This window comes from Palaemon carinicauda, chromosome 32 (assembly GCF_036898095.1).
Source record: "Palaemon carinicauda isolate YSFRI2023 chromosome 32, ASM3689809v2, whole genome shotgun sequence".
Taxonomy (NCBI): domain Eukaryota; kingdom Metazoa; phylum Arthropoda; class Malacostraca; order Decapoda; family Palaemonidae; genus Palaemon; species Palaemon carinicauda.
This window is the reverse complement of record NC_090756.1, coordinates 24511634-24524361: the sequence shown is the minus strand read 5'-3', so window position 1 is coordinate 24524361 and position 12728 is coordinate 24511634. Positions and strand designations below refer to the sequence as shown.

Sequence of the window (12728 nt, the reverse complement as noted above, 5' to 3'; positions counted from 1 at the left end):
CACTACGATTTTCTGTTTTGCACTTATTTCGCTGAAATCGAATTTTTTAACAATTCACATTAGGTATGAATAAAACTGATTTCTACCTGAAGCACGCAATTCTACCCTCATCAAAAGGTTGTAATTGCGAAATCAGTCGTATAATGTAAGCACATTAATACCAGCAAAAAACAGTAAACATATTTTAAGATAAAAAAATCAGTGGCTGGGGAAGAGACTAAACACTAGTTCATTCAAAACTACGTTTTCAATCTCTCACCGTACAGTGCCTTGGGATGAGAATAAAAACTAAAAACGTTTTATCCTTTTTCCCCGTACAGAGACTAGGGACGAGAGTAACTCGAGAACAACGTTACTCGCTTGGGACGAGATAAAGATCGGAACGTTCTCTCTCCTCTCTCTCTCTCCGTCTCTATCTCTCTCTCTCTCTCTCTCTTGATTTCGCACCGAAGAGAAGAGCCCACTTACCTTTCGTCAATAAACAGGTTATTTGACCAAAGGAAAAAAAACTGAAAGGTTTTTCAATTAAAAGTTCCTTTAAAAAAGTCTTTAAAACATTTAAGCTTTGAAAGAAAAAAGAACAAAACGTCAGAATCGATTTACTCTTTCTGCAAAGTGAAACCGTGATACTCTCTCTCTCTATCGTAACGATAGAGGGCAAACTGCGTAGCATAAATAAACTAAACGTTAGTTCATCTTTGAAACAGTACGAAGACTATTCAAAGAAAAAAAAAACTATCATAAAATATTTACTAAAAATATTTCATTTAATAAGTTTTAAATCATTAGCTCTGTAAAAGTTATTTACGATTGAAAAGGGCTCAACGTTGTTTAACTTCGGTTTCCAAGTTAGGACCGCCTACTCTCAGGAAAGGTCGTATATAAACAAATCATTAAAATTTATTTTGATGTTTATTATAAATGGAAAGCTAATCGAAGAGGCCTAATAAAGGCGGTTGAGATATAAAATATATAGAGGAAAATCTATAATTAATTTATAACGTGATAAGATAATTGCTAAAAGCCTAAAACACACTTCCGTCTAAGGGAAGGGTCGGCCATTTAAAAGTCAAAGAAAGTCCATACTCTCTCTCTTGTCATCAAAAATTAAATCTATCCAAAAACGAGTTCAATATTTAAGATGAAGATAAAACACCTGCACTGCGAAAGCGCAAACCAAAATGAAGTACTTCACCAAATATGTTGAGAAAACTCCAGGTTCTACAGCGAGTATTAATACGTCTTGTCGTCAACGTCGACAGAGAAGAATTGAAGGGTTTGTTTACATGCAAGAGTGGTATCTGGCCGACAGTTGGCGCTGGTGGGCACACCCGCAACCTTCATAGCGATCGCTCGCGAGTTTTTTGAGTGTGTTTTCTGTTGAGCCGCAGAGATGCAGCTATTATATATTCACCGGCTAAGTTAAATATTTAAAAATAATGTTTAAAAAATGCAACATACATTACACAACGCACAGGAATAAAATGAAAAATCCCAGATCTGGGGCCTTGCTCATTAATCATGTTCACACACATTACTGTACTTCCATTTGTCATTTTTACAATGATAATAGGGAGGCAGATATAATTGCTGTTGCAGGTGTTGAGGTGCCAGTGATGGGAGATGAGAATGAGAGAGAGATTACAATAGAGGAAGTGAGGAGAGCACTAGATAAAACGAGAGGAGGAAAAGCGTCTGATATGGATGGTGTGAGAGCGGAGATGTTAAAGGAAGGGGGTGTGACTGTACTTGAATGGTTGGTGAGATTGTTTAATATGTGTTTCGTGTTGTCAATGGTACCAGTAGATTGGGTTTGTACATGTATTGTACCACTATATAAGGGTAAGGGAGATGTGCATAAGTGTTGTAATTCAATAGGTATTAGTTTGTTAAGCGTAGTTGGAAAAGTGTATGGTAGAGTAATGATTAATAGGATAAAACAGAGAATGCAATCTTAGAAATACAGGGTGGTTTTAGAAGAGGTAGGGGTTGTATGAATCAGATTTTTACAGTAAGGCAGATATGCGAGAAATATTTAGCAAAAGGTAAGGAGGTGTATGTTGCGTTTATGGATCTGGAGAAAGCGTATGATAGAGTTGATAGGGAAGCAATGTGGAATATGATGAGGTTATATGGAGTTGGTGGAAGGATGTTGCGAGCAGTGAAAAGTTTCTACAAAGGTAGTAAAGCATGTGTTAGAATAGGAAATGAAGTGAGTGATTGGTTTCCGGTGAGAGTGGGGCTGAGACAGGGATGTGTGATGTCACCGTGGTTGTTTAACTTGTATGTTGTGGAGTGGTGAGAGAGGTGAATGCTCGAGTGCTTGGACAAGGATTAAAACTGGTAGACGAGAATGACCATGAATGGGAGGTAAATCAGTTGTTGTTTGCGGATGATACTGTACTGGTTGCAGACACAGAAGAGAAGCTTGGCCGATTAGTGACAGAATTTGGAAGTGTGTGAGAGAGAAGGAAGTTGAGAGTTAATGTGGGTAAGAGTAAGGTTATGAGATGTACGAGAAGGGAAGGTGGTGCAAGGTTGAATGTCATGTTGAATGGAGAGTTACTTGAGGAGGTGGATCAGTTTAAGTACTTGGGGTCTGTTGTTGCAGCAAATGGTGGAGTGGAAGCAGATGTACATCAGAGTGAATGAAGGTAGCAAAGTGTTGGGGGCAGTTAAGGGAGTAGTAAAAAATAGAGGGTTGGGCATGAATGTAAAGAGAGTTCTATATGAGAAAGTGATTGTACCAACTGTGATGTATGGATCGGAGTTGTGGGGAATGAAAGTGATGGAGAAACAGAAATTGAATGTGTTTGAGATGAAGTGTCTAAGGAGTATGGCTGGTGTATCTCGAGTAGATAGGGTTAGGAACGAAGTGGTGAGAGTGAGAACGGGTGTAATAAATGAGTTAGCAGCTAGAGTGGATATGAATGTGTTGAGGTGGTTTGGCCATGTTGATAGAATGGAAAATAGCTGTCTGCTAAAGAAGGTGATGAATGCAAGAGTTGATGGGAGAAGTACAAGACGAAGGCCAAGGTTTGGGTGGATGGATGGAGTGAAGGAAACTCTGGGTGATAGGAGGATAGATGTGAGAGAGGCAAGAGAGCGTGCTAGAAATAGGAATGAATGGTGAGTGATTGTGACGCAGTTCCGGTAGGCCCTGCTGCTTCCTCCGATGCCTTAGATGACCGCGGAGGTAGCAGCAGTAGGGGATTCAGCATTATGAAGCTTCATCTGTGGTGGATAATGTGGGAGGGTGGGCTGTGGCACCCTAGCAGTACCAGCTAAACTCGGTTGAGTCCCTTGTTAGGCTGGAGAAACGTAGAGAGTAGAGGTCCCCTTTTTTGTTTTTGTTTTCATTTGTTGATGTCGGCTACCCCCCAAAATTGGGGGAAGTGCCTTGGTATATGTATGTACAATGATTATTTAATTTTTCATAATCAAAATGAACGTTTAGAAAATTTGGGATTTTCCAAGACAACAACATTCTTCAAGTCATAACAATAAACCTGGTAAAGTGAAACAATGTTTCTGTATAGATTCACCCAGCAAGATTCATACGAATTAATTTTTTTCCTGTGTAGATACACACAAGTGTGATTCACACTAATATTTATTAAAAAAAATTGTGTAGATACACACTGATATTTATAAAATTAACTGTGTGTGTAGATATACAAGTATGATTTGGACTAAGATTTATACAAGTCTTGTTTCTGTGTAGATACACAAGTATGATTCACACTGAGATGTACATACATGAGTATGATTCGCACTAAGATTTATAAAAGTCTTGTTTTGGTGTAGATACACAAGTATGATTCACACTGAGATTTATAAAAGGTATGTTTCTGTGTAGATACACAAGTATGATTCACACTGAGATGTACATACATGAGTATGATTCGCACCAAGATTTATACAAGTCTTGTTTCTGTGTAGATACACAAGTATGATTCACACCGAGATTTATAAAAGGTATGTTTCTGTGTAGATACACAAGTATGATTCACACAGATTTATAAAAGGTATGTTTCTGTGTAGATACACAAGTATGATTCACACAGATTTATAAAAGGTATGTTTCTGTGTAGATACACAAGTATGATTCACACTGAGATTTATAAAAGGTATGTTTCTGTGTAGATACACAAGTATGATTCACACAGATTTTTAAAAGGTATGTTTCTGTGTAGATACACAAGTATGATTCACACAGATTTTTAAAAGGTATGTTTCTGTGTAGATACACTAGTATGATTCACACTGAGATGTACAAACATGAGTATGATTCGCACTAAGATTTATACAAGTCTTGTTTCTGTGTACTGTAGATACACAAATATGATTCACACTGAGATTTATAAGAGATATGTTTCTGTGTAGATATAAAAGTATGATTCACACAGGTTTTTAAAAAAAAGTATGATTCACACAGATTTTTAAAAAAAGTATGATTCACACAGATTTTTAAAAGTCTTGTTTCTGTGTAGATGCACTCAATTATGATTCACATTGATATCAATAAAAATCAATTCACACTCAAACCAATTTCCGCTCTACAAGCACCAATAGAAAGATACAAGACAGACTTTTATAGCCTAAAAACTGATCAACCAAAAACTCACCAGCAAAACATGTCTTATGCCGAGGTCGGCTTTCCAGTCCTTCTTTAACGTGTTCACGCATATCTCCCCGTTGGACGCCACGTTTGGATGGAAGATTTTGGTGAGGAAGTAACCCTTGGGGGGTCCGTTAGGGAAATCCTTACCGAGGGCTAGCTTTACTTTGAACATTCCCCCGGCGTATGGAGTACCAGCTGGAAATTAAATGGAATTCTATCAAGTTTAAAAATACAGTGTACAGAGTTGAGGCAAGTCAAGCAACCAAACATAATCAAACAGTATGAATTGGATTTTAACCCTTTTACCCCCAAAGGACGTACTGGTACGTTTCACAAAACCCATCCCTTTACCCCCATGGATGTACCGCTACGTCCTTGCAAAAAAATGCTATGAAATTTTTTTTTTTCATATTTTTGATAATTTTTTGAAAAAAAATCAGGCATTTTCCAAGAGAATGAGACCAACCTGACCTCTCTATGACAAAAATTAAGCCTGTTAGAGCAATTTAAAAAAAAATATACTGCAAAATGTGCTGGGAAAAAAATAACCCCTTGGGGGTTAAGGGTTGGAAATTTCCAAAGAGCCTGGGGGTAAAAGGGTTAAAATTTAAGCCGAAGGCCAGACACTCGGAGCACTGAGGGCATCAAGTCAAATATTTAACTTAAGAATGCTGACATGATTAAAAATATTATATTACAAGCAGAACTAATCTAACATTTGCAATGTCTCTTTCACCAGAATTATCCATTTCCATTCATTAACTCAGGTCTCTTCCAACTAGATTATCCAAATTGAGTCTTGCTAATTTAAAGATAATGCAAGTGTTCACTTTACCAGATGAATAGATATACTGTACAAATTGTCCCATGTTTGCAACATACGCAAAATCAATGATACACGAATTTCCCATTTCTTAGACAAAATTATATAGAGTACAGCTATCATCATTTCTCATGTTTTATCATCAATTATACTCTGACTTTATTCTGACACGAATAACAACTATACTGAATCGCAATCTTCATATAATAACAGTGAGTAGTAGTCTATCTCACCCTACAAGGACACCAAACAGGTCGTTCTAAGCAGCCCACACTCAACACTCAGATGGACACTTATGTGAACATATGCACCACAATAAAGGTGCATTCAGGATGAGGCCTGGATGTACCACAAATCCCTCGAGTCACCATGGAGTAAAAAGTTCCAAGTGAATGTTGCCCGACAAGTACAGCTTCGGCCGAGATGGATACGGACACATGCAATGTCCCTGCGACCACCTGTGAAGAGCCAAAGGCCATACAATACATCAAGCTCAAGAATCCTGGATCTTTATCGCATGTCCTGTGATGGAACCTAGAAGGTAAGGAAGGTTCAGATTTGGGTGGGAGAGAAAATGCGCAATATACGCTTTCTCCCTACCGACAACTGGATGTAACCCTGCATTGCTTTACGGCCAACTACTCATTATCAAGAACCCTCCCGGACTAATTGAAGGGGCAAGAACTGGTGGAACAAAGTAAAAGCCCTTCTGGAGGAAGCTGCTGTTACTGATCGTTGCTGGGACTGTAAGAAAAGTCCTTAACACCTCAATGGTGGACAGAAATATCTACTGCATTACATCAAGCTCTCAAACACTAACCAACCCAACGGGTACTGGTCGGCACATGAATTCTGCCGGTTACACTCCATAATGACAAAGTGGTCACTGTATAGCACTGGAAATCGGTCAGAGATGGGACCTTTCATCTGCAACTGACGAAATAGTGGTGCCCTCGCACCAGGATCACAAACACTAACCGAGAACAAAGGTATATGTGAGGTCCGTATCGGCAAGAGGTAACATGAACAATACTCATATCAGCCCCACATACAGAACTGGAGATCAGTTTGGGTGGGACCATTCATCTGTAACTGATAAAACAGCGATGGATGTAACGCCAGGCTTACAATTGCTAACCGATTGTTACTGGTAGACGTAAGAATTCCGCACAGCTAAGTGACCACTAAGGTTGGGAACAATCCTCCTTATCACGATAACGTAAATGGTCGGCACTCACACTCGCACAACCCCCTGGCCTACAGCACTGATGTTAAGTCCAAGAAAGATGGCTCAGGTTCCTAATGCAACTGCGGTTACTGTAACGCAGGCTAAGGCTCACTTGATTAACCCCGAAAGTACCTATTAGTGAGAGAGCACCATCACTCCCTCCCAGAGGAGGAAAGCGATTGCTATTAAGTCATACTTTTCGTCGTCGTCGAGGGAAAAATGACAAATAAAGGGAATGGAAGAGGGAGAAGAGTAAGAAGGGGGTGAACTCTCATTTCCCTTGTCAACAAATCTTCCTTGATGTCACGGAAGTTATGGTCTGTGCGACTTAAAACATGGCTCCTTCCGACAAAGAAGTTACAATAGCTTCCTCCACTGAAAAACATACTCTGGGGTTTTTGTTACATGGGGGACCACTGGGATGGGGGGGTGAAGCTGCTAGCCGAATAATTTTCACTGTCGGACACTCGGTCCGAATCAAAACTCCCATGGAAGTGAGAACAACACTCCAAAGGGGTGAGGGGGCAGCGGTAGCTTAATTAAGCCTTAACAAATGTACGGTACAAAACTCTTGAGGTTTCAGTATTTTACCCTCATATGAACAATAATCACTTCACAATATGCTCACCTTTCGGTGACAATCCACTTGCAAGAGCCCTCACAAAAATAAAAAGCCAACACCTATCGTACACAATTGTTAACCCTTTTACCCCCAGGCTATTTGAAACTTTCCAACCCTTAACCCCCAGGGGTTATTTTTTTTCAAGCACATTTTGCAGTATATATTTTTTTAAATTGCTCTAACAGCCTTAATTTTCATCAGAGAGAGGTCAGGTTGGTCTCATTCTCTTGGAAAATGCCTGAAGTTTCTCAAAAAATTATCAAAAATATGCAAAAAAAAAAAAATGTAAATACCCTGTACCAGTTTTTTTGCAAGGACGTACCGGTACGTCCATGAGGGTAAAGGGATGAGTTTTGTGAAACATACCAGTACGTCCTTTGGGGGTAAAAGGGTTAAAAATTACTCAGTCAAACGAGGACCACAAAAATACGTCTGTACCTGTTACGGGCAAAGACAAGAATGGCTCATGCGACACGAGTGGATAGAGTTTCTCCCTCATACCTGTTATTAACCATCTAGTACCGTACCTCGTTGATGAGGCGACGGTTGTTTCATTGTCGCTTAAAATATATCACCATTTCAAATATCATGAGATTTAAATATACGTAAGAACAAAGACTTTCCAAGCCACATGTGCGTTTATTCTGCATTATAAATGTGGAATAAGAAGCATAAAATACAGATAAAATTACAAAATCCAGAAAAAAATTAGAGGCTTACCAGGACCAGCAATAGTTGCTTGTATGTCCGTAATGTCTTCTTCATTCATATGGACTTTTATCCCTTCCGGCGGACACTTGACTAGTTCTGTCATCTCCTTCATAACCCCACGTAATATCTGGGGGGACAAATTTTCAACGTTGCTGGTCTGAAATAAAATGCGAAGGTGCGTTAGTATTTTTGTCTGTGACAGCTTAAGCTTCAGAATGCTTTGACAATTAATTGAACTTAATATACTGTATAGGCACGTTGTTTGGATGAAAAAAATACTCGACTGGAAGTCAAATTCTTGTTGAATCACCAATATAAACTTCCATTTTCTACCTGCAACTTTAAAATTAAATTATAAATAAAAGTGTCGTTTGAATAGTTTTTTTTTTCCGTATGCTGTATATTTGTTGATCCTGGCCTACCCTCATGGGATGATAACCTAATCTAACAAATTTTCTAGATTACCCTGATATTTACTTGATTTTGCTGGGAAAAAACACATTTACTTCTGACACTAGGCCGTCTTCGTGCTATGTCAGGCCACAGTCTGCAAACCACTACATCTAACATTTTAAAACAAGAAATACCTTTTGGCACATACAATATTATTATTATTATTACTATCCAAGCTACAACCCTAGTTGGAAAAGCAAGATGCTATAAGCCCAGGGGCTCCAACAGGGAAAAATAGCCCAGTGAGGAAAGGAAATAAGGAAATAAATAAATGAAGAGAACAAATTGACAATAAATCGTTCTAAAAAAAGTAACGTCAAAACAGACATGTCACATATAAACTATAAACAACATCAAAAACAAATATGTCATAAATAAACTTTAAAAAGACTCATGTCCGCCTGGTCAACAAAAAAGCATTTGCTCCAACTTTGAACTTTTGAAGTTCTACTGATTCAATATGTACAAAGTAATGCCAATTACAAATTTCTGTAAAAAAGCAGTGTAAAAACGAGTAAAGTATTGTTCTCCGACTGTTTAAACTAGATGTCTTAAACTCAAGTCATAATCTGGACATCAAAGATACCATGATACAATATAAATGTCTGTATACAGTAAAATATTATTGGAAAAGGTTTTAAAAGGAAGTTTGCATCAACTGTAATATAAAAACACTAAATTGTTCTCAATTCTCATGTATATATTTTTCAGGGGTTGGGCCAAACCAGTAAATGTCTATGACATTAGCCATTCCCCAAATGCATTCTTGAGATTATTATTATTATTACTAGCTACGTTACAACCCTATTTAGAAAAAAGATGCTACAATCACAAGGGCTCCAACAGGGAAAAATAGCCCAGTGAGGAAAGAAAATAAATAAACGATGCAAGAAACAATGAACAATTAAAACAAAACATTTTAAAAACAGTAACATCAAAACATATTCTTCATATATAAACCATAAAAACTTATTTATACAGTATATTTATACGGTCTGTTAAATTTCTTATTCCTGATCTAGATATTAATCTTTGGCACCGTCGTTCAATTAGTTCATTATGCATGTTGCATAAGATTTTTCATAACTCTGACCATCCTTTACATTCAGATCTCCCTGGACAATTCTATCCTATTCGTAATACTAGGCAGGCAGTTAATTCTAATAGCCAGGCCTTCTCTATCATGAGGCTCAATACTACACAGTATTCTATTAGTTTTATTCCAGCTGTTACCAAGTTGTGGAATGATCTTCTTAATCCGGTAGTTGAATCAGTAGAACTTCAAAAGTTCAAAGTTGGAGCAAATGTTTTAATGTTGACCAGGCTCACATGAGTCTTTTTAAAGTTTATATATGACATATCTGCTTTTGACGTTGTTAATAGTTTATATAGGACATATCTGTTTTGACGCTGTTACTGTTTTTAGAATGATATATTGTTCATTTAATTTATTCTCATAATTTATTTATTTCCTTATTCCCTTTCCTCACTGGGCTATTTTTCCCGGTTGGAGCCCTTGGGCTTATAGCATCTTGCCCTTCCAACTAGGGTTGTAGCTTGGCTAGTACAGTAATAATAATAATAATTTGCCGTTGGAACTAATATTACTAAATTTGATTTTGTAAAAACAATTTACTGCAATATATTTTTTCAATAAAGAAACTTTAATTTATAAATATCTTGAAGGTTTATCTTTATTTTACTCAACATTTACCAGAGAGAAATTTTCCAGTAAAGTTTCCGCTTCTAGTTTTTTTCTATATTACTGTACGTTACTTTTTTCTTAATCGTAACCCAAGCAGTTTTATTTCTTTACATACTGTATATTTACTTTAGTGTCTTTTACTCCTAATTAGTCTTACTGAACAACTAAACCTGAGAATATTTTCCTTATTTCCTTCAATTTCGCTGAGAAATGATAACTCCTATACTGACTGAATTACGCAGGCTGCCTACTAAAGCAAGAATTGAGTTTAAAATACGGTATGTACAATAACCTATTAGTTATTACAACCAGACGTCCAAAATATCTAAGAGAATTGCTACATATTGCGCAGCGAGAAGAGTTATAGTTTCAAACTACTGCAAAAAAGATATGTCTACTTCAATTCTAGATCTTTCAAATATGCAGCACCAAGACTATACAATAAGCTCCCAGTAGACATCCAAAAGAATGAAAATATTGAGACTTTCAAGAGGAAACTGAAGATTCAACTACACGAGCAAGTCCAAAACAGAAGGATGTCCTAGAGGGCGCGCGTGTTAGGTGTCGGTGGCGTGGTCCAAGTGTGGTTTCTAGGGCTTTTGTTACGGCCCTTCCCTTTGATGAAGGAATTATCTAAATGGAAGACAGCCTGTGAATAGTGGTTTTCACACGCCCCTGATGTATACACGACACCCACAAGGTGCTCGCGCGAGGGTAGTAACCTCTGCATTCCATGCTTTTATCTTTCTCTGGTATATTTGGAAGATTTATATCAGAAAACTGTAAAGAAGGACCTTTTCACCGGCCGAAACAGGTCTCTCCCCAGAAATAGATTTTTCCTTTGTCAAAATCCCTTTTTCTAAGTGCTTTCATGATGTGGAAATGACAATAAAGGCAGTACAGTGAACCCTCGCTACTTCGCGGTTCGACCATCGCGGATTCACCACTTCGCGGATTTTTTCCATAACCCATATATATACAGTAATATATATATATATATATATGTATGCATGTATTTATGTATATACAGTATGTAGGTATGTATATGTGTATACATATAAATATATATATATATATACACACACACACACACACATATATATATATATATATATATATATATATATATATATATATATAAAGTAGGAAGATGTGATGTAGTTCTAAGGGAAAAGTATGGGAAATATGTCTGGGTAATAAGCAAAGCTCTACCTCCAGTTTGTTTCTACATTATGATCAGAGATAAATGTAAACAAAACATTGGTTGCCATTTTTTATCGTGCTTTTTAGCATGTTTAGGAAATGCATGATATAAAATCACCTTTAATATTTGTTCCTGTTTTAGTTTAGGGTACTGTAGTACATGCATTAAGTGTTCTGTACATTAAAGGGTAGTTTGTTAACAGTACTACGTACAAGGGAAGGTTTTAAAAGTCTGAATATACATGTTGAATAAATAGGTAAATATGGTGTCACTACTTCGCGGATTTTCACCTATCGCGGCCGCGACTGGAACCTATCTACCGCGATAAACGAGGGTTCACTGTATGTGCCGTGAAATGCTAAATGCATCTGGAAGGTATACGATAAACTGAATGCGAAGGTCCTGTAGAGAGTACAGATTTCCAGGAAAGCAGCCCTTAAAGGAAAGTAAAACCTTAAGATTTTTTTCCATAATTTACTTCAAATTTACCGTTAACCTCATGAGAATTTTTATCATAATTTCATTCAAAACTAGAGGGGCACTAAGAAGAGCGCAGACCTCCGTTACGGCAGCTTATCTCTTGACCTTGACCTTTTGACGTTAACATGTATTGACTCAATTATGAACCAAGTTTGAAGTCTCTGTGACAACGATGTCCCAACTTACGGCTGATTACGTGAACTGGACATTTTGCTTGACCGCGACCTTCCAAAATTAAATCATATCCAGCTTTTTACATAACACTTAACCCCTGCAAGTTTCATTACACTACGATTAAAATTGTGGCCAGGAAGCTGTTCACAAACAGGGGTTAAAACATAACCTCCTTCCAACTTCGTTGACGGAGGTAATTATGCAGGAATGAGTTAGATTGAATATCATGAGTCACACCTGTCAAAATTTACCTAGTTCCTTTATAAATGCTTTTCCAATACAGAAAGTTACCTCCTTAGAAATGAGACAACAAGAATTTAAGGAGATATGTCTACATTAATGCTTGTCTGAATTCAAAATACAATCAATTTATAGCAGGATATATAATCATTAACAAGTTATCAATAGGACGTTTCATCAACTCATAACTACTGAACCTTAAGCAAGAGTCTAATATATTAATACTACTCTTGGACCACATTCCTTTTTTTCTTGTAGATATATTTTTCTTTTCCTCCGCTATCCCTATAGTACGGGGTCAGTTGCCTGATGCATCCTCTCAAATACTTCCTATCAAAAGCATCTTCTACCAAACCTCCTTCTCGTCATCTAATTCTCTGCTGCCTCCTCGATCTTCCCCCATAAATTCCTCCCAACCGGCCTCATTCTTTCCCCATCATCCATCCTAAACACGCGCCCACACC

The 12728-nt window shown here is 37.5% G+C and overlaps 2 protein-coding genes across 2 annotated transcripts in view; both read right to left on the bottom strand.

The window, feature by feature from the left end:
* LOC137625345 (uncharacterized) overlaps positions 1-12728 on the bottom strand; it is a 544968-nt gene that overhangs the window by 185079 nt on the left and 347161 nt on the right. The window lies entirely within an intron of this gene.
* Positions 1-12728, bottom strand: part of LOC137625344 (ubiquitin-conjugating enzyme E2 S-like) — a 44565-nt gene that overhangs the window by 19228 nt on the left and 12609 nt on the right. The window contains exons 2-3 of the mRNA XM_068356185.1: positions 8018-8165; positions 4629-4819 (exon numbers count right to left, since the gene is read on the bottom strand). Coding sequence (XP_068212286.1) covers positions 4629-4819; positions 8018-8165 — 339 coding nt within the window. The remainder of the gene's footprint in view (positions 1-4628; positions 4820-8017; positions 8166-12728) is intronic.